This window comes from Cinclus cinclus, chromosome 27 (genome assembly GCF_963662255.1).
Source record: "Cinclus cinclus chromosome 27, bCinCin1.1, whole genome shotgun sequence".
NCBI classification, from domain to species: domain Eukaryota; kingdom Metazoa; phylum Chordata; class Aves; order Passeriformes; family Cinclidae; genus Cinclus; species Cinclus cinclus.
The window spans coordinates 876,617-897,412 of NC_085072.1; the positions used below are offsets into that span (position 1 = coordinate 876,617).

The 20,796-nt window shown below is 42.3% G+C and overlaps 1 protein-coding gene across 3 annotated transcripts in view; it reads right to left on the minus strand.

Annotated features, from left to right (window-relative positions):
* The window catches only part of MAGI3 (membrane associated guanylate kinase, WW and PDZ domain containing 3), a 57,153-nt gene that overhangs the window by 24,286 nt on the left and 12,071 nt on the right, over nt 1-20,796 (minus strand). For all 3 annotated transcript variants that reach the window (XM_062509442.1, XM_062509441.1, XM_062509443.1), the window contains exons 2-6: nt 6,057-6,173; nt 4,488-4,607; nt 2,776-2,985; nt 1,322-1,496; nt 428-507 (exon numbers count right to left, since the gene is read on the minus strand). In XM_062509442.1, coding sequence (XP_062365426.1) covers nt 428-507; nt 1,322-1,496; nt 2,776-2,985; nt 4,488-4,607; nt 6,057-6,173 — 702 coding nt within the window. The remainder of the gene's footprint in view (nt 1-427; nt 508-1,321; nt 1,497-2,775; nt 2,986-4,487; nt 4,608-6,056; nt 6,174-20,796) is intronic.

Here is a 20,796-nt window from a genome sequence, read left to right on the forward strand (position 1 = left end):
TCATTAGCAAGATGTATTTTGCTATACCTTCTTTGTTATTTCTGTATTCTGTTACTTATGGACCCTCTGCTTCTGCTATATTCCACCTATACAAGAGTTTCCAGCGAGATCATCACTCACATGCAGCTTTTTCCTTAAGAATGACACTTACTGGGAAAAAAAACATCTCACATTCTGCTCAGGAATGCAGATAAACCTTCCATTCAGCCAGATTCTAGTACTCCAGGTAAAATACACCATGGACTTTCCCAGTCTTATGTGAATTCCTATTACCACCAAACAGGGGACACTGAGCACTACACTGCCTGCTCCAGAGTCCCATTTACCAGGGAGAAGCTGCTGCCCCAAAACTAATGGATTGTATCCAGCTGGGATAAACTCATACATTCATCAGTGACAGGTGACAAATGCATTCTGAACATCTCACCTCCATCTTCACAATCTTCAGGAGCTTTGGCCTTCTTACAGAGCCGGGGATCAAGCCATGTGGTTGTCTTGGTGTTGTGACTGTGGAGCAGAATATGCCAGTAAGAAAACTCCCTCCCACTGAAGAAACTTTGCTTCAAGTATTTAGTAGGAATTTACTATATTTATTTATAGGAAAGTGCAGACTTCAGATAATACAACCTTTATTTGTTCCTCAGTCATATCAAAAAATACTATAAAGAAAAGGCACCAGTACACTGGGGGCTCTCCAGGGCACATGGGAAGTGTTAGAGGCACAGATTCTCTCCCCAGTTCACAAAAGCTCATATGGGAACAGCGCTGTTTCTATCTGATAGGAAAAAAAAATATTTTTAGCCTCCTCATATGCTTAACTCTCAGGAAGGTTTTTGCTGCATTTTTGCCTTTGAACTCATAAATTAGGCAGTTTTACAAGTGCACACATGAGCTACTTTCCTGTACTGGACTTTCATTTGGGCTATTTGTATTTTGAAACATCCACTCCCAGCCAAGGAACACAAGCAGAGAAGAAAAAAGAAAATTAAAAAAAAGAAAAAACAACTAGGTCTCAAATTTCAGAGAAATGTTGTGTTCCATGTTATACTTCACTTAGCAATACCCAGCCAGCTTTGGATTTGTGAGATACAAAACTTACAACAAACAAACTGACTTTGCAGGTGGAACCATAAGGTTTTCCTGCACGATGGCAATTGTACTAAGCGTGCAACATTGAGGACTATGAGTAAGGAATGTAACAGTAGGAATATATTAAATTTCATAAAGAAATAGAAGTAGCAAAAGCAGAAGAGAGGTGAAAGAGCAGTTTTCCAGACTGCAGCCACCAGCACTTCTCTCCTCCAAGGAGCAATTTACTCACTCAATGAAGTAGATCATGCCAGTGTCTGTGTAGGCCATTTCCCAGTTCTTGGGTAGTGGTTCCAGGGTCTCATCCCTCGACAAATAATTTCTGAAGTCCATGTTGCTGCTTGTCTGGTTGTAGCTGGGAACAGGCTTCATCCAGTCAGGAGAATCTGAATGTTTTTCTTTGTTTTCTGCAGTTGTTCAGGGAAAGTGTTTGTCAGATGCTTATGTTGTTTCTCACAAAGAACCACCCTCTTAATCTGGCTATGAGTGGATGTCAAACACGTCCCTGTATGTGATGTGCATTTTTTCACTTTTTTTTTTTCAGCTGTGAATTTTGAAAAGCTGACATGAAAACACTGAACTCTGCTCTTCCCCTGCCAAACAGAATTAACCTTGTATTATGTGTCTGAGCCTACTCTGAAAAATCAAAACTGGTAGAAATCCAAGTTGACTATACTCTGTTGCTGTTTCTACAGAGGGAACAGGGTTCGTAATGCCATAAAATAACAAAAAAAATTCCTACTAATATTCCTCAAAGAATCAGAAGGAAATGTAGAGAAGACCAAACTTCCAGTAAAATAAACAACACCTTCCTTCCTACAAGCCACAGCCAGAAAGAAGATACCAAAAATTCTTGCAGGAACCATTAAATAGAAGCCCCTACCCTTCAGAACCAAGGTTATGCTTGATACCCTCTGTGACATGATGATGTTTTTATCCTTCACCCAACCACCAGCCTGACCACTGGCCCCTCTGTGGTGTTGCCAGGCCTGAAGATGGCAAGATTAGGTCAGGTCTGGTCAGTATAACTCCATCCTAAACAGTCACACACAGGATCAGCTGCAAATGCAATGTGACAGTTCCTCTCCACCATCAATCCTCCCCCCTCCAGATGAGTAACCATGACAGCAAAAGGAAAATGCAATCCCAGAAAGGTCCTGCTGGACACCCCTCCAGCCTCAACACACTTGGCTTTATTTCTCTCCACAAGCTCGCCCTCCAGTGGTTGCAGGTTGTGTGATAGTTCCCTTACGCAAAATCATCTGAAAATTTTACAGTATGAGCCAACATTGCCCCTTAAACCAATCACTTCCCTAGAATCTCCTGTGTACAAATTCAGTAACTGCCTCAAAATTCAACAGCAACATTTGCAGGGTATGAATTCTACTCTGTGAAGGATTTTGTTATTTGAAGAGTGGAAGAATTTTTCCTTCCCACTCGTGTAACTGGCCCATATCCAGCACCACATGTTCTTGACCAAGCAGTGCATTTTATGATGCAATTGCACATCTGGCTGGGAGAACAGCTGGTTCTTTTTAAAAGGTCATTTCAAAATCAAGTATAGGCACCAGCCTGAATAGAAACTGCCTTCATACTTCACCAAAACTAAGGAAGCACGAATGTTATTTGTATAGTCCTTATCCATTCATACAATACTCCAGGGAACTTCTCCCTTTGTCAACCAACCTATCCCACTGCCGCCATTAACTGCTTCCTTTTCCTCCTCTTCCTCCTCTTCAGGGAGAGCACTTTCCATCCTTTGCATTTTGCTAACAGATGTGGTTCTTTTCCTCTGCGATTCAGTATCAAAATCATTGTCAAAAAGAACTTGATCCACTGGATCAGGTTGAAAGGGGCTGGGCTCTGCTGGAGGCTTTGGAGTACCATAAAAATTACCTGGAAATGAGACAGAAATCAGGATCACTGAAGCACTGATACAGCTGAAGGCACTGGCAGTGGCTGTCATCAGTGCCCATGCAAACATATTTTGGTGAAAATTTAAAGCCTCAAGGAAGACTCATGCCTAAAACCCAATCAACAGTCAAAGCCTATTTATTCATACACTAACTTCTTGCCAATGCAGCACTAGTTGTCAGAAAACAAGAAGTTAACTGAAAACTTTCATCCTGCCCTAAGTTTTCTAAAGAAAAAGATGGATTTGTTAACTTTGCCTGGAATTCACTCCATAAAGAGACTTAGGGAGCAAACTTAGAGGAGTGAAATGATGAAAATCAATTATTCTTACCCTATATACTAATTAACAGCACAACATAAATACTCAAGTCAAAAGGCAAATTCATTTTGTGCAGAAACAAAGTATTTATTTCCATAAAACCAAGTAACAAGTAGTTGATTTTTAACACTTGCAGTTTTCTACTGACAATACACTTGCAAAACAAAGATGTTGACATGGCTTCATCTAAAAATTATTTTTACTTCAGAAAAAGGAACAGATTTTTCCTTCAATATTTTAATCTAAAGCACAAAGGAATCATCTGCTGTTTTCTGGAAAAGAATTTCAGCAACTGACCTCTCTCCTGACTGCTCATATGATTTTTATTAGGGAATTAAGCACAAAGCAAGGAAGCTTCCCAGAATTCCCACTGGGGTAACTTTTGGTGCCTGGATATGGTTTTGACCATGTAAATAAAATAAGAAAGAAAACCCTTCTGCAAATATCAAGCAAGGGCAAGGCTCAGAGAGGGAACAGCCAGATGAAGTGCAGCTCAGGAATTAAAAAAAAAAAAAAGTACTAGTTTAGCCTGAATTTGCTTGGGAGATTTCCACAGACAGGACTATATTAATGGATAGTGTGGGATATGGAAAGCAAGAGGCAAAGAGCCTTTCACAGGATTGTCTACTTTGTACATCTTCTTTTATTTTTTTATCATCTTCATTACAATGTTTTTCCTCACCACATTTAATGAACCAAACTTTCCTACAGATTTGGACAATCTGGTGTAGTGCTGTTCAACTATTCACTGAAAAATGCTTTTGTTTCCCTGCCGGGTCAGAATTTCTCTTGCCTTCTGTCCTTTTGATGCACACCTGAGAGGAGAACATGCCTCTGTTCTCTGAGGTTTACACAAAATTGACTAAATTCTCTTGAATTTGTAGCAGGCACAGACAAACCTTTTCAGAAAGCTTCCCAAAAATGCAACGGTGAAAATAATCTGGTGGGATTAAGAGTAGTTGAAGGGACAAACTGTGGTTTATCATAAAACTTTAAAACAAGATCGCTCCTCCTCTTCTCAGTAATCCAAAAATAGACTAACTATTACTGTCATAACCATCAAGTGAGTGGGGAAACTGGTACCACAAGGAGCTACACTCAGACTGAGATCCTGGACTCCAGTACTGGGTCCTTATTCCCAATCCATTAAACATCACCAACATACCATCATAGGTTCCACTTTCTAGCAAGGCTCCACTTTCTTCCAGTGCTTTAAACTGCTCAACAGGAATGAAATTATAGTCTACCCCAGGGACCTCCCCATCTCTGGGAGCCCTTGTAGTGCCTGCAAAGACAGAGAAAACACTCTTGTAAGATACCTAAATGCTGCCAGTTATCAAATGCTGCCTGCTGTACAGTTCAGTAAAAACAATTTATTTTCAAATCTTTATACAACGATGATGTCACTTCAGTAAGAGTTGAAACAACTGGTGAGCAAGTAAAGAATAATGTATAAAAACTGAGTCAGTAAATTACATAGGAACAACAGTTCTGGTATTGGGGAAAGAGGAGAGAAGAAGCTAGGTGAGATGGTAATTAAGAGAGAATTCTTTCTTATGGTCTTATGAGACAAAAACAACTTTTGTGGCAGCTGACGATACCTGAGCCAGGCAATCCCAGTCTGGCATTCTGAGAACACTGGGAGCTGTGATAATTTATTTCAACCCAGCTGTAAGGGTACTGCATCTTTCCCTATTTCCCCCAGCACCAACTCTCTAATTTGCAATGAGGTCATCACGACTAAACACATTTGATTTTTGGGCCACCAAATCCATAACCAGGCACAACATTTATTTTTTAAGCTACAGTTCAGAGTGCAATTCAGCTGCACTCCAACCCCTGGTTGTAGGTACACTTTATCAGTAAATTGCTGTGTTAATGCAGAGGTTCTCAAGTGCTTTGTCTATGAAAATAGGCCTCCCATAGTTACAACAGCTTAATTAAAGCTCTCCTGAAAGGACTGCACTGATTCATTACTATTCATTCCTGCCTACAACCTAATAGCATTTTAAAGGCATGTATCATTTTTTCAGGCAGCAGTATTAACAAAAGCTAGTGAATAAAAGCTAATAATAGTGAAATGCATAGCTGAAGAAGGCCACAAACTCTTGGGTGTGCTCACAGAGAAGAGAGCAAAATTCCTGTAGATACAAAAACGTTACTTGACAAAGTTTTTTGCGCAATGAATATTTAAACAGTCAATAATGAACCTTTTTAATCAGTCTTCTCAGGATGAACAAACAGTTTGCCTGTACATTCTGCCACTGCCAGCCCTTCTGCATCCAACCCCTCCTCCCACTCTCCTTCCAGCTGCCCTGCTCTGCCTAATGCACTTGACACTCAATGTCTCAGTTTGCTCTTTTTGAAGAAAAAGACCCTAACTCTGACAAAAATCAGGACATTTTTGCACTGCTTGATCATGCTGAGAAGGATTTATTTCTTGTGGTGGCTGGGGTCATTCTAACAACAACTACTGATGAACTTGTGAAGAGCAATGCACAGATATTACTGAAACAATCTGAACTTTGAATTCTCAAGTTTTTGCTGGTTTTCAGTCCATACTGGTTGTACCAATTAATGGCAGCTTCAGATATGAAACTACTCTAGCAAAGCCAGGAGTCTCTGCTGCAAGGTAAAACTCTAAATCAGATTAAGAGAGAAGGCATTTCAAGCTCACAAATGATGCGGGAGTTAGCAGGAACAGATAAAATGAGACTGATCTTTACATACTTACAAGGGATGGTTCTCAAATAGAGATTGTCTCTGATCACTTGCTGGAGTTTGTGGTCTATTGAGCCCTTCTGGAACTGAAGGCTCAGGTAGTGGCGCAAGTCCTTGTTGATGACTTTTCCTTAAAAAGAAAAAAGAATAAATTAGAATAATCTGTAAAGCAGGATCTCACAACAAGAATTCTGTTTCACTGCTACAGAAGTTTTAGAAAAAGCAAGCAGTTAGAAGAGCTGGGTTGTTTTAAATACAACAACCTTGATGGAAAATATCATTTTGTGCTATCAAATCACAGAATCCCAGAATGGTTTGTGTCAGAAAGGAACCTTAAAGCTCATCTCGTTCCACTCCATTACATGGGCAGGGACACCTTCCACTGTCCCAGCTTGCTCCAAGCCCCATCCAACCTGGCCTTGAAGGCTGCCAGGGATGGGACACCCACAGCTTCTATGGGCACCCTGTACCAGGGCCTCACCACCCTCACAGGGGAGCATTTCTTCTGCCACAGCGATTTTAAGCAGAGCTGACTAACAACCATCCCCCCCTCATCTCCCGAACAAGACAGTGACAATATTCTGGAATTGTTTGGAAATCAATATAAAGTACTGAAATACACAACCTATTACCAAAATTCAAAGTCTCTACAGACAAGAAACCATTTCACTGCATTTTGAAGGAGCTTCCATACAATTTACACCTACTCACTAGTCACCTGAATTCAATATTTTGTCACACAGGAACTCACATTCTTGAAATTATAAAAAGAAAATATTTCCTTCTTAAAAACATTGCATAACATAAGGGAGTTAGGGCTTTTTACAATTACTCCTCTGCAATGCTTCTGTCAGGTATCATTAGTGAATCTGTCACATCACTGGAGAGCGCTGGCCCCTTCAGCATACAAATAACTGAGCTCTTGTATTACTGCCTCATTCTTCAGACAGGAGGGTACAAACCAATCTTTTGTACCTTGTCAGCCTCCCAGAAAGCACATAAAATAGGGTTCAGTGACCCTTGTAAATTTAAGTTACATACTACAGCAGAACACTCAGCGCTTTAGGGAAAAAGCTCAAGCTTTGTCTCCAAACCTACAGCAGGAGATGGGCAGCAGCAGATGGATGCTGGTGTAGCACAACAGCAGGAAAAAGGCTGGAACAGACAACTGCTCCTTTTAAGTTACATTACCAATAGGTCGTGAAATGCATAAACCTGCCCCAGAAACATTCTGACAGGAGCCTTTGAAGCCTGTGAGCTCAAAGCTGCTGAGGAGCCCACCTCAAACAGGTCACAGACCCCACAGCAGTCCTCATACAAGGTCCACTCACCTACACCTTCAACCAATCACCATACTTACATATACGTCAAATTTGGAAAAAATCCCAAAACATCACAACCCTCCCACCACTAACCAAATGTTCCCAACTATGCGCCACTTCTTCGAAAGCTGGCTGCATGTTTTGGTTGCAGCAAGTTCATACCTTCCCTTCCCTTTTAGCCAAGGTGAGGGCATTTCACACCTTGTTCTCAACTCTCAAACGTGACCTCAGCAACGACTCACCCTCTGCACCCTCTTCCCTCCAAACAAAACCATGCCACAATGAATATTTCAAAGTGGAACCAAGATCACCTATTGGCCTTTCAGAGAGGTGATGCCCACAGATTAATCAGAATACACACAAAAGCACCTTAAACCCTCAAGCAAGGACAGAAGAAGCCCAGCACACCCTCTGAACAGGTAGCACATCCTGTGCTGAACATGAGCCCTAAGCTCCAAATGAAGTCAACTTCTCACCTGCCTTAACACTGTCATTAATTTAAAAATTACTTCCAAGCACAGAAAAAGCATTTTGCAGTACTGTGACAACATCTCAGCATTGTCCTCGTGGCTATCCAACAGTTACAAAAGCAACAGCAATGTCCTCTAATGCAGTTCTCCACCCAACCCCTTCCCAGGAATGCACAGCAACTCTGCAGCCCCCACCTAAACTGACTGAATTGAAAATTGACAGGATTTCTTAGGGAAAACAGAGAAAAGTCAAACAAAATAGTGGGCAGAGGAAAAAAAATCACAGAAATTCACACAGAGAATGGTGTGCATTAGAAAACAGAAAAATAAAGTAATAGTAAGGATGCTTTAGGCAACCTCTAGCAAAAGCCAGATTATTTTCCCTCCAGGAGCTGAACATGTTTTTTTTATATTGTATCACACAGGCTTGTAGGAAAACCTCATGGCCTCTCCAAAATGACCTGATAAATGCTGGGTTGCTGCTTGTTGTGCTGCTGAGCTGCCTCTAAAGGATAACACAGGCAACACAGGGACCAATCAAGAGGAATAACATACCTTATACAACTCAGGTTCTGCCAGATGAACAGGCACAAGCCTCTTGTTTTCAGTTTTAATTTACCCCAACCAAAAATAACTGTTTAGATGAGGATATGCACACTGGAGCTGGGAAGGAGAATCAAGTGACTGCAGAAAGAAAAATAGGCTCAAGTGCCACTGCAGTACAACACAGTGTTGTGAATTAGGGAGGTAAATAGAAGCCATGGGTATCATGAAAATGGGGGTGGTGGCTCTTACAAGCTGCACTGGTGAAGTGGCCTTTGCTGCTGTACCTAAACAGGACAAAAAACCAGCTATTTATATATCCAACCTGTCATGGATAGAATAGATGCTGCAGTTACAAACAGAGGTGCCCCTAGAACTTGACACAAAACCACATTTCTAGATAAGCAATGTTGGTAAAACAGCAAACTTGACACTGAAAGATACAAATAAATTCCAAGAATCCAGTCTGTGCAGTTTTTATGTTGCTGTCTGGTGATAATGTCCTAAATACCTCTGGCTACTGCTGATGGCATACAAAGTACTGGCAACATCCCTATCAAATGATTCTGAAGACCACATGGAAATTTTCAATTTGGCTTTAGTGAACATTTTACACAGACACAGGTGACAACTTTCCAGAGACATGGTATTCCCTGCCTTAAGTTTCCATGCCAACACCTTCTGGAGACAGTGGCAGCTACACACTACCAAGGAGCTTCAGTGCTGATAGGTGACTCAAAAGGCAGAGGATGATTTTCGTTCAAACTTCTAAAGAAATACTTTACTGTTCACTATAAAAACAACTTTTCAAATTAGCAGTTAATTAAAAGTAAGCTGCTTTCCTATTAGCATAGGAAAAGGAATGCAAATGGGAATGCAAAAAATCACTGGGGCTTAGACCTTCATTACAGCCTTTGGCACAGAAACACATTTTGAGTGAAGAGGTGAGAAAATGGAACCACGTTCCCTTGTTTTTGGAGGAATTTTTTTAAACAACAGCTAAAGCCTGATGTGCTTTGCTGGTGAACAGAAGGGCAAAATCATAGAAAGTTTATAATGGTTTGGACCAGAAAGGACCTAAAAGCTCATCCAGTCCCATCCCCAAAATCCCATCTCACCCTCATCCATCCCCAAAATCCCATCTTCCCTCTGGCAGTGGGAAGCCATTCCCCCTTGTCCTGTCACTCCAGGCTCTTGTCCCAAGTCTCAGTCCAGCTCTCTTGGAGCCCCTTTAGGCACTAGAAGGGGCTATGAGCTCTCCCTGCAGCCTTTTTTTTTTTCTCCAGGCTGAACCACCCCCAGCTGTCCCAGCCTGCATGCAGAGCTGAGGGGCTGCAGCCCTTGGAGCATCTCCATGGTCTCCTCTGGACTTGCTCAGACAGCTCCACATCTTTCTGATATTGGCTCCCAGAGCTGGAAGCAGCTCTGCAGGTGGGGTCTCACCTGAGCAGGGCAGAATCACCCCCTCCCCTGCTGCCCACGCTGTGGTGTCAGACCAGCCAAGGACTCGGGGCAGGGGGACGACGGGGATTGGGGGTAGGGCTGGTTTTTGGGTCCCAGTGCTCGTAGCCAGGGCATGTCCAGCCTCTCATCCCCCAAAAAGCAGCCGCCACAACCTGCGGGCTCGGCTGGGCGAGCTCCTCCCGGGCCAGCCCGCAGTGATCTGCCGCCACCTCCCGGCACCTTCCTGCTGGTCCCCCCAGTCCCACCCCCAGGTCTCCTCACCTCCCTCCCCAGGGTGAAAACTGCCGATATTACACACCGCCACGCAATTTCGTTTTCTCACATAGAACGAAGCAGAGAAATGTAACCAGAGCATCATCGTGCACATACGGAATTCCGCACATTTGAACAGCATCCCAGAGTGTCGAACGGCTCCACTCAGCTGTATGTGTTACATAAGCTGTGATTGCAAAAACCCACCGACTATGAAAATTCCAGTGAAACACACGTTAAGAGCTATAAAACAGCTCCATGGCTTTACTCACAGTGTAACTAAAATAGGAGTTCTCAGGGCTTATCAGGTGGAAACCAGTTGCTGTTGAATTAAACTGGGCTGTTAATATACCCACTGAGATTAAGTGATTATTTGATGTGACTAAGCATCAAGCTGTTTAAAGGAATGTTCAGCTCCACAAATCAGGGATGCAGTCGTAGGAAACCCAAGTTAAAATCAGTGTGTAACACATTAACTTCATTATATTCCTTAGCAACTATTAACAGAGGATGACTTCACACCAGTGCCGATCTGAACACATGCGTTCAGTGAGCACAATGATTTCCAAGCATGCAAGAGAATCGCTGTATTCATGAAACATGGAGAGGCTGGAAGAGCCCAGTGGTGACACAGCTGTCAGTACCTGCTGTCCTTCACCTGCAAGTACTTCACTATGACCTGGCAAATACACACCTCTCAGCACAAGGAGAAGGTGGGAGATTCAAATAATTGTAACCCACACAGAAAAGAGACAGGATTATTTTGAGAATGTCCAACCCCGTGAGCAGGTGCTTCCTCATCTTGTGAGTCAGAAGCACAGACGAATGGATTCCTGATTCCTGTGCAGAAGCCTGCTTTTCCTTCAGGGAAGGGGGCCCACAGCCCGGGGGTATCTGAGGAGGAAGGCTGAGTCTAGAAGCACAGCCTGGCAGCTCATGCCCCAGGCCACCAAGGGCTCCCTGTCTCCCTTCCAGGTAATGAAGGCAGCAATCTAAGTTGGGACTCTGCTGTGGAAGAGAGGAGTTCCCTAAGAAAATCCAGGCTGCTTTGGGAGGTGAGATGAAAACCACACCTGAACCAGTGACCCATCTGGGAAAAGATCCTGGTCGCATTACGGACTCAGGGTAACTTCTGCTCATTCCCTGAAAAACTGCAGCTTCTTCAAAATGCAGGCAAACTCCCTGTCAGGTGAAGCATTACATCTCAAAGCTCTTCACAGCCACAAAAATCCATTAAACAAAACTCATTTACTACCTGATACCTGAGAAATATTAGACAGGGTTACATTGAAAGGCTAGTTTAGTCATAGTTTGCTAGATGCCATCCAATAAATTCTTGGTAACACAGTTCAATTTACAGAAATTATGGTAGAGATAAGCCTTACAGTATTAATAAATCATTTACCAGAGTGCTCCAAATACTGAGTATGTACAGTATTAGTGAAATAAATGAAAACCCATTTATCCAGACTTAAGAAATAATGTTACCACAAACTCCACTACAAAATGTACATCAAAGCTGACTGTGGGGATTCTCTTACTTTTGTCAGTAAGACAAAATTGATTCCAGAACCACCAATAACTATGAATTTTTACTTTTTATGCCTCCAGGTTTAGAACACTCATTACTAAAAACTAAGAGGTGTTCAACATAAGCCTTCACGGGATAATGCCTTCAGATCCTCAGTCAAGGTGGTGACTGATTCAGAGACAAAATTTCTCATTCTACATTCTTGAATATCCCAGCATTCTGTGCTGTGCTGTTTAATTGAAATCTTACAGGGTTGGAAAGATTCTTCCAATAAACCAGGCCACTGTAAGTAAACCAGTGGAAAATTAATGACTGTTTGCTCATGAAATTCCATCATTAAAGTATTTCAAGTTCTGAAGATAACTAAAATATCCTTTGGAAGGCACAGCCCCAAAATATATTTGAGACACACAAGAAGGACTGGCAAATCATGCATTATTTATTCCAAAATATACTCAGAGCTGAGAGGGATAACATGTGAAATGTTAACAGTGGGAGCTTGGATGCAATCGTCCTGGATTTTAGTTCTGGCTGGATAGAAACATCAAAGTCAACTGCAAAAGAAGGCTCTAGAGTGTGAGTATCTATGGCTGGGTTCCTGATCTGCCGTGAAAAAAAAAAAAAAAAAAAAGAAAAAACAAACAAACAATCTAGCTGGAGCTGTCAGTAGAAAATAACACTGGGTACCCAGTTAACACTTACTATTGTTCACAGATGTACCAGAACCACTGAAGCTTGGAAGTGAAAAATAAGCCTGGAGTACAGGACAAGGGCAAATGGCTTCCCATTGCCAGAGGGAAGGAATTCTTCCCCATGAGGGTGCTAAGGCCCTGGCAAGGGTTCTCCAGAGAAGCTGTGGCTGCCCTGTCCCCGAAAGTGTTTAAGGCCAGGTTAGACTGGGCATGGAACAACCTAGTCTAGTGGAAGGTGTCCCTGCCTATGTTATGATAGGATCCTTAAGGTCCCTTTCAACCTGGACCATTCTGGAATTTTGTGATCTGGCACTGCGAAACCAAGAGGTTTTTAGCCTTTTGCCAGCTACCTATGCCAGCTCCAGGGTATCCACGGGCAGGGTGGGGGGGACACTCCTGCACCGGAGGAGGGCAGCTCTGGTCTAAGCACAACCAACAACAAGAGCTTTTTTTCAAAACCACCTAAAAGCACAAGCACTCAGCTCGCATGCCAGAACACATTCGGAGCAGGGAGAGCATCAGCAGAGCTCCAGGCAGATGCCTGCCCTTTCCCTTCCATCTGCTCCTGGGACATGGCCTTTTTTCTGCAGGGCATCCCTAGCCAGCACATGGCAGGGCAGGGTCATGCACCACTTCAGAACTAAGGAAAAAGTAGGAAACTGAGACCAGCTGCATTTGTATGTATGGCAGCAACACTACTCAGTTACATGGTTCTAGCATGGGTTTCTACTTTTCTTCTCTGTATCTTGTTACATCTGTAGACTTTCTCAGCCTGGGGATGATTTCCAAAGAAAGGCAGCATTTTAAATTGGTTTTATGCCCTGCACTGGCAGAAAAAAAAAAATTGCACAGCCTAATGAATTACCTGCAATTTTAAGGATTTTTTAAAATGAAAATTATTTTGAATAAAGTAGTTCCAACTTTCAGACTCCCGATTCACACACCAGTATCAGATATGATTACAGTAATACATTGCATGCACACAAAAATCCATCAACCATAGGAATACAGTCAGGAGAATTACCAGTGAGTAGGGTTTACTCTGATAATGCCAAATATTTCAATACTCCTTTATTAAATAGGAGAACAGTAAGGCTCAAAGGTCTGTGCAGCTGTTTCCGATAGAAGATCAGACACTGGAGGAGATCTAAGCAGAACTCAAGTAATTTAAAATACTGAATGAGTTTCAAATTAAAGGCAAACATAACCATTTCCTTCAATTTAACAGCGGGGAAGAAAAATGGAAAAGAACTTTACACAAGAGAAATTCGACCTTTTTTATTACATATGGAGACCTTCTTCCCTTTAATTCGGTATTTTCTTGAGAAGTGAAAAATCACTGAACAGATTAACAATGTTTTGCCTGTTTATAAAGATTTGCTGTATTTTTGAAAATGGGGTAAACTAGTCCATTATTTCCATTTCAAGTTAGACGCATTGACAGTGACAGTAAAGAACAAAAATCCAGATAAACTGCACCCCGTGAGCCTCTGCCACTGTCAGGTTTGAGACAGAGAAAATGAATTACAGGGATGCCTGGCAAAAAAATCACTGAGCCCAGCCAGGAGCTTGAAACAAAAAAAACAAATGTGATTTGCAAGCTCTAATTATGTGAGAAAGGGGTGTAAAGCACAAGAGGACACAGGCTTTTGACACCACAACAGCAGATGAATCAAATACACTGACCAGAACAGAATATGGAATTGTTAAGGTTGGAAAAGAGCTCTAAGGTCATCAAGTCTGACCATCAACAAGCACCCACTATGTTCACCACTAAACCATGTCAACTAGCACATCCAAATGTTCCTTAGAAGGCTTCCAGGGACAGTGACTCCATCACTTCCCTCAGCAGTCTTTACAACCAAAGCTTTACAACCCTTCCCACGAAAAAAAATGTCCCAACACCTAATCTAAACCCTGCCCGCAGTGTAACTTGAGGCCACATCATGATCTAGTCAAACCAGCAGGCAAGTGATGGAGCTGCCATAGCACGGCCACACACCAATGGGCTCAAACACGTTAAAAGGATGTTACAACACTCTAAAGGGTCAAAATAACAATCAGAATTTGTAATTCACAAGCACATTAAAAAAAATTAAAATACAAAATTGCTTTAGTAATAGCACTTTTATATTAAAACTTCCTAATTATGCACTCAAGCCTTGCTGAGTTTTAACCACTGTGCAACTCAATACACTACAAAGGCTCTTCTGGATAAGTAGTATTTGTCACTGCAACGTTTGTACTGTGAAATCAAATACAGATGTTCACAGCCATGAAATAGGAGTCCTCTGTAGCTACAGGTTACAATAATACATAAATCATTCTGTATGCTCTTAATTGAAAAGTGGAGCACCAATACAAAGACAAGTAACCTGAAAAATGGAGATGATTTTCCTAGGGCTAACTAACTATGGCTTGTTTTCCCCAATTTATAAATAATCCTCCATTAATTCCTTTAAATTTACAATGTGAGGTTTTAATTTATTCACACTAGAGAAAATGCTTTACTGAGACAGCAAACAAACCCATTTGGTCTGGAAAGAACAATTAACACATCCAACTGAACAAAATGTTACTTGAGTCCCCAGACTATTCTAACATTAATGCTTCCCTTTGGAAATCTCTGGCTTATGTGCAAATTTAAACTTACTGACATTTAGTATTATTCCATGTCACACCACAAGGGACCGCACACAGGGCACCTGTGCAGGTTAACCTGTCATAGTGTTTAGCAGAAGCTGCCAATCCTTCTGCTTGTCCAGAGAGTGCATCCCATTTCAGATGTGACGTGTGTCTAAGATACCATATCTCATTGCTTAAGCAGCGTACAGCTCTACAGAATGACACATTTCAATCACATCCCCAAAGAAAAATGTCCTTGCAGCTGCTCTCTGTTACACAAGCCATTTAATCTACTTGGAACTTGGCACTGCTTTCGCAACAGACAGATACGTGTTCACATGCCAAGACTTTTTTTTTTTAAGTGTTCAGATCAGAATAGAATGTATGCAAATCACAGACAGGTTTATTTTTAGCCTGCTTTCCATAGGAAGCAAGATATGCTATTATACTCCGCATCATTTCTAGGCCCACTAACCTATTTCAGTCTGGAGTTTGGCAGGGCAGGAGTCTGACAAAGATACTGTATTGACAAAGCTGCTGCATGCCTATTCTCCTGGAGCAGACAAACTTCTGGGGTAACCATCCACCATGGAAAACAGAAAATGTTCCCAGCAGAGGTGTCCTAGTTTAGGGCAAATTTGGGAGGAAATTTTGAATGGGGTTTTCCTAGGAAACTGATCCAAGCAGTCTCTCCCTCAACTGGTTCAGGGAAGTATTTCCTCAAGAGAAGTGGAAAAAAACCATGTTTACTTAACAGGTAAAGCACTTTCCAGCACAAAAATGAGCAATACTAAACAGTAAAACCTCTCGCCACTCTGAAGAGATGACAAATTCAGCAGAGTCCCTCCCGTGGGCTGCAGCCCAGCTCACTCAGGCTGTTCTCAGTCCCTCCTGCACTGGGAAATGACACAGCCCAGGCCAGGCCTGGGACACAGGTCTGAGCTCCCGGTGCTCCTCTGGGTTTTCAGTCTAGAGCAGGTTCGAACAATTCCAAGAAGAAGGAAAAAAAAAAGAAAAAAAAAAAAAAACCACAGTCCAGGGAACTTCTTTGCCTCAGCTAGCCAGAAAACCAACCAAAAGCAAAGGAGAGCTCTCTCTCGCTGTCCACTGCAGACAACAGGGTCACGAGGAGGAGTGCAGTCTCTGATAACAAACTCCGCACCTCTTCCCCTTCATTCCTGGAACCAGTCTTAAGGATGCAGAACTCAATATTCAACATCAACAGAACAGATGACTGGGGATACAAGCATCATAAAGTCAACCCAAGACACTGTGTAAGTGAGCAGCAGTGTGTGGACCGTGGTGGCTGGACCTACAAACTCATTTACACAACAGCAAATTGGGCTTTTAAATACCAGCCCCATCCTGAACACCCCTGCTTTGCACTGCCTGCAAGTATACACCACCTCTTGTAACAGATCATTCCCATATAGAAATGTCACCCAGAGGCTTTTTAGTGGCTCCTCAATGCCACTTTCCCATGAGACCCCTGCCAGGGTCCCACCAGCACAGAGACCCCCCTGAACACAAAGAGCAAAGGAGCAATTCCTGCTCCAACAAACATGAGTCATCATTCAACTTCTATGAAGTAATTAGAGCTTCCTGAAACTCACTTTTCAAGGAGCCTGGGAAATCCCAGCACTGCTGCAGGGTGGGCTACAGCATTCCCAAAGGGGAGCTAATGTTCAGGCTGCAGATTGCACTGCTGTGACTCACCACACTCCAGAGGACTCCCGGGAACCTGGAATCACCAAGATCCACGTGCCAGGCGAGCCTGATCAAACCCATAGGAGTGCTGTGTCACAGCAGTATTGAATAGAGACATCTCACAGTTTATCTGGAAAACAACCCCCCCACAGTGCTCACTGCACAATATGGGCAGTCAGTGAAATCACTGGAACTCCAGATGTGCACCAGCCATGACTTACTCACACAGTTCACAGGGCAATTCTATACCGAGGGATGCTTTACTCAGTCTGCTGCAACACCCAAGGACCAGGGACACACCAGTGTGCAGCACAGCATCCCAGAAAGAGATGTTGATCCACACTGATCTGTCACACTGACGAATCCCTCTGGTGTCACCGCATGAACTCAAATTCTATTATAAGCCAATTTTGCAGGGAAGCTTCTGTTTACAATCTTTATCACAGGCTGTTGTTGAAGTAATCAAGTAAGAGAAAACAATTTCCATATTAGTAAAAACGAAAGGAATTTCTCTTTCTGCTTGCACAAGATATCCTATTGTTTCACCACTATTCATTTAATAAGATTCATTTTTAGTTATGAAACCTAGGATTTTCAATGAACTATGAAAGAGTGCTTTCTCCAAGAAGTGCACGTGTGAGGAGCTGGATGCCAGCAGAAAGTCAGCGCTCAGCCTCTGAGATCCAGCTGCTTTCTAGTGAAGTACAAGCATGCTGGACTTGCCCAGGCAGCACTGGCACATCCCATCACAGCCCTTCCCTGCAGAAACCCAGGTCACAGCAGCCAACCTGGCACAAATGCACTGGAGGCGCTGACTGATGAGCTCCAAAGTGTCTCTGGGAGTGGTGCAGGATCCCACTGACAGCCACAGCTCGTTCAAAGAGCTGCCAGAGGTGCTCACCTCACTCACTGTTTGCACAGTGACTGGAATTTCTAACAAACCCAGCTGGCTGAGGCTGACAGAATCCTCCTCATTACTGACACAGCATTTAAGTCGAAAATCCATGCACCTCCCCACTACCATTTTGATGGAAAGCATGTCTAAAACTAGTTCTAAAATCAGTTTGACTGACCTTGCTGTGACTTACCTCAATACAGTCAGCTCTTTATGAACACAGGTGGTTGAACTAATGCTGCCAACATTTAATGTTCAGAAATGTCTTTTTTTCCCCTCTAAATTAATATTATTTCCCCATGCTGTGTTTGCTGTTTCACGTATGCCTCTGCCTGCCAAGGAATTGTTAACTAATCACCATGAGATTCATTCTGTTAGCACACAGCTGGGTACTCGGTCTTGCGACATGTGTTTCTCAGCATTTCTTTGTTTTTCTTACCTATCTGTAGTTAGCAACAGAGGTGTCTCAATGGAGGACATCAGTATATGGAAAATGAAGCTGGTAAGCAACAGCAATTAAAACACAAACCTTCAGATTAATAACTAACTCACAGAATCATGGAATATCCTGAGCCAGACGGGACCAATAAGGATTGCAAAGCCCAACTCCTGGCCATGCACACAGCCATCCCAATATAACAGCAATATGATGATCTTCTTTCATGAAACATTTCTGCAATAAAGTGTTCAGAACACCTGCGTTCAAGAGACCAGCAGACTAAAAATGGGCAAATAACCTATTCATTAAAAGGATAAATTTGATTTTCATAATCAAACTCAACATTAGAAGAAAACTTGCTCTTTAAGTGGTCAGTCGTATAGCGGATTCAGTTCCAGCTGGCACGTATTAGTATTTCCTCACCTATGGAGAGGTCGTTCCACATAGGGAATGCCACAATTATTTCCAATTATTTTTAACTTCAGAGCAAACTTCTTCCACAACTCTATACGATAAACTAGAACTAGTCAAATCAGAGAGAAATAACAGGAGTTCTTGGGCAACAAGTCCACAGTAACTTCCTTTTCTCTCTTATGATTTCCAGCATAAGCCATGTACAAACACACTTCAAAAACCTAAACCATCTGATTTTAGAAAATCCTGCACGGCTGTTGTAAGGGTACAAATGGCATAATCACTTGTGGCCAGCTTCAAAGATACCTACTAGCCCCTCTCCAAGTACAGTAAATGACAAAATAAACATTTCTGCAGTGAACAAGAATCAAAGTCTAGGGAACAGGGCAGCAAACAACTGCTCCCCAGCAGATGCCTGTGACAACTGTCTGGCTGCTAAGCCATTAAATTCAGTGATTAACTTGCACCAGTTGCTTTCGGTTTCAATTAGGACCGCCCAGGGAACTGCTGGAGTCACCATCTCTAGAGGTGTTTAAAAAACATGTTGATTTAGCACTTGAGGACATAGTTTAGTGGTGCTGGTCGATGGCTGGACTTGGTGACCTTAAAGGTCCTTTCCAATCTTAACGACTCAGTGATTCTATAACTTAATATTTGCCCAACAAAGTTTGGCACAAGGTGAATGTTGTATGCAAATTAATAATGTTGTCTAGGTCATGAGACAGAAAGAGTCCTCAGTTACACTAACAGAAGTTTCAGTGCATCAGAGCTCAGACTCCAGTGCATTCCACTCAGGAAACTCGCCAGCCAGCGTCTGTACAGAATTGCCTGCAAAGGCTGGAGTAATTTATATTTGCTTAAAGAGCTCACTAAATTCAAGACTGATACAGAAATAGAATATGTATAAGAAAGCACTTCAAATAAAGAGACAGCTTTGAAGGCAAAGCCAAATCCAATTTCTGTTCACAATTCACAATCAACCAGAAGGCAGCTATAGCTGTGCACCCCAATAGGAACACCCAAACTAACAGCACAGAGTTTGTTCCTGTATTTATTGCATCATTCCTTTTCTATAATCCTAGTCTGACTGTATAGGTTCTGCAGTAATCTCTCTGAAATGCTTCCTAGAGCACAGAGCTTGTAACCCAACTCTCTTTTCTCCTCACTTCCAGGACACATATGAACCTGAAGGTAAGAGTTTTAAAAAGTTACATTTTGGTCTGAATACCAGTATATGATATATATCAATTGACCAATATAATAAAACATTCAGCTAGATGATGAAAACCCACCCTGCACCTACTAGCAATGCTTCTTTAGGAGGCAACCGCCAGCTCCAGTGTCAGATACCTAACAGCTGGAAATGAAGATCTGTGCAAATAATTTAAGTTCTAAAAAACGTACTAAGAACATTGTTTCAACAACAATTCTACTAGCGTAAGAATTACATCAGGCAAATCTGACAGCAGGCACCTGTCCTAACCTTGTTTGTCATCTCACAAAATTGTGATTGAAATGTAGTCAAGATCCTTCCCAGTTTTACTCTTCATATCTAGTCAGAATCAGGCAGCAACTACACAGCAAGCACTTGATTGTTACTAAATAAATCCATTTACATTCCCAAATTCATTGTTCAGTCCCCACTGGCAGCTCTACGGCAACAGCAAAGAGAAGGAACCAGACATCTTGCTGTTCAAAAAAATCATGGGATGAAACAGATTACCTGCCAGTTTAAATTCTTATTAAGAGACTAATGGGGCTTTCCCAGAGGCACTGTCAGAGCAACCAGGTGGAGCCAAGGCTGTGCTGTGTGCACAGCGCATTCTCACCCGCCCAGCACAGCGGGCACCCGGAAGATTTACGGTGCCAGGAGGGTCTGACTGGAGAGGGCCAACTGCATAATTTGTTACTCTAAAAAATACCAGGGCAAGTCTGGCATGCAGGTTAAGAATAGTCTTTGCACAGCAAAATTCCACATATCCTCTGCTTCTCCACATAATCTGCAGCAGCACTGAGGTTCAGCTAAGTCTACAGGCATCGCTCAAATTTGCTGCGTTTGAACAAGATGCACACAGTTATTTCAAAAAGCAGATTTTATTTTTATCTCCACTTATTCCTTAAATAAGGAAAGCCTTACACTTTGCATTTAGAATTTGAGAATAGCCCTGCATTCTGCATTTAAAACTTAAGATTGCCAGGTAACAACAAATGCTGAATCTTTTCAGATCACTGCAGTCTGAAATGAGCACCCAGTTCTCGTGTCCCAGTTTCAAATTCTTTAGGTAACACAGACAGCTCTGTCAAAGAACTGGGTGTTTTTTTGAAAACACTGTTTTTCTCTTTGCCATCTCCTTAATATCCAACATCTCTGCAGCCCCACATCAGGAAGACTGGCAGAC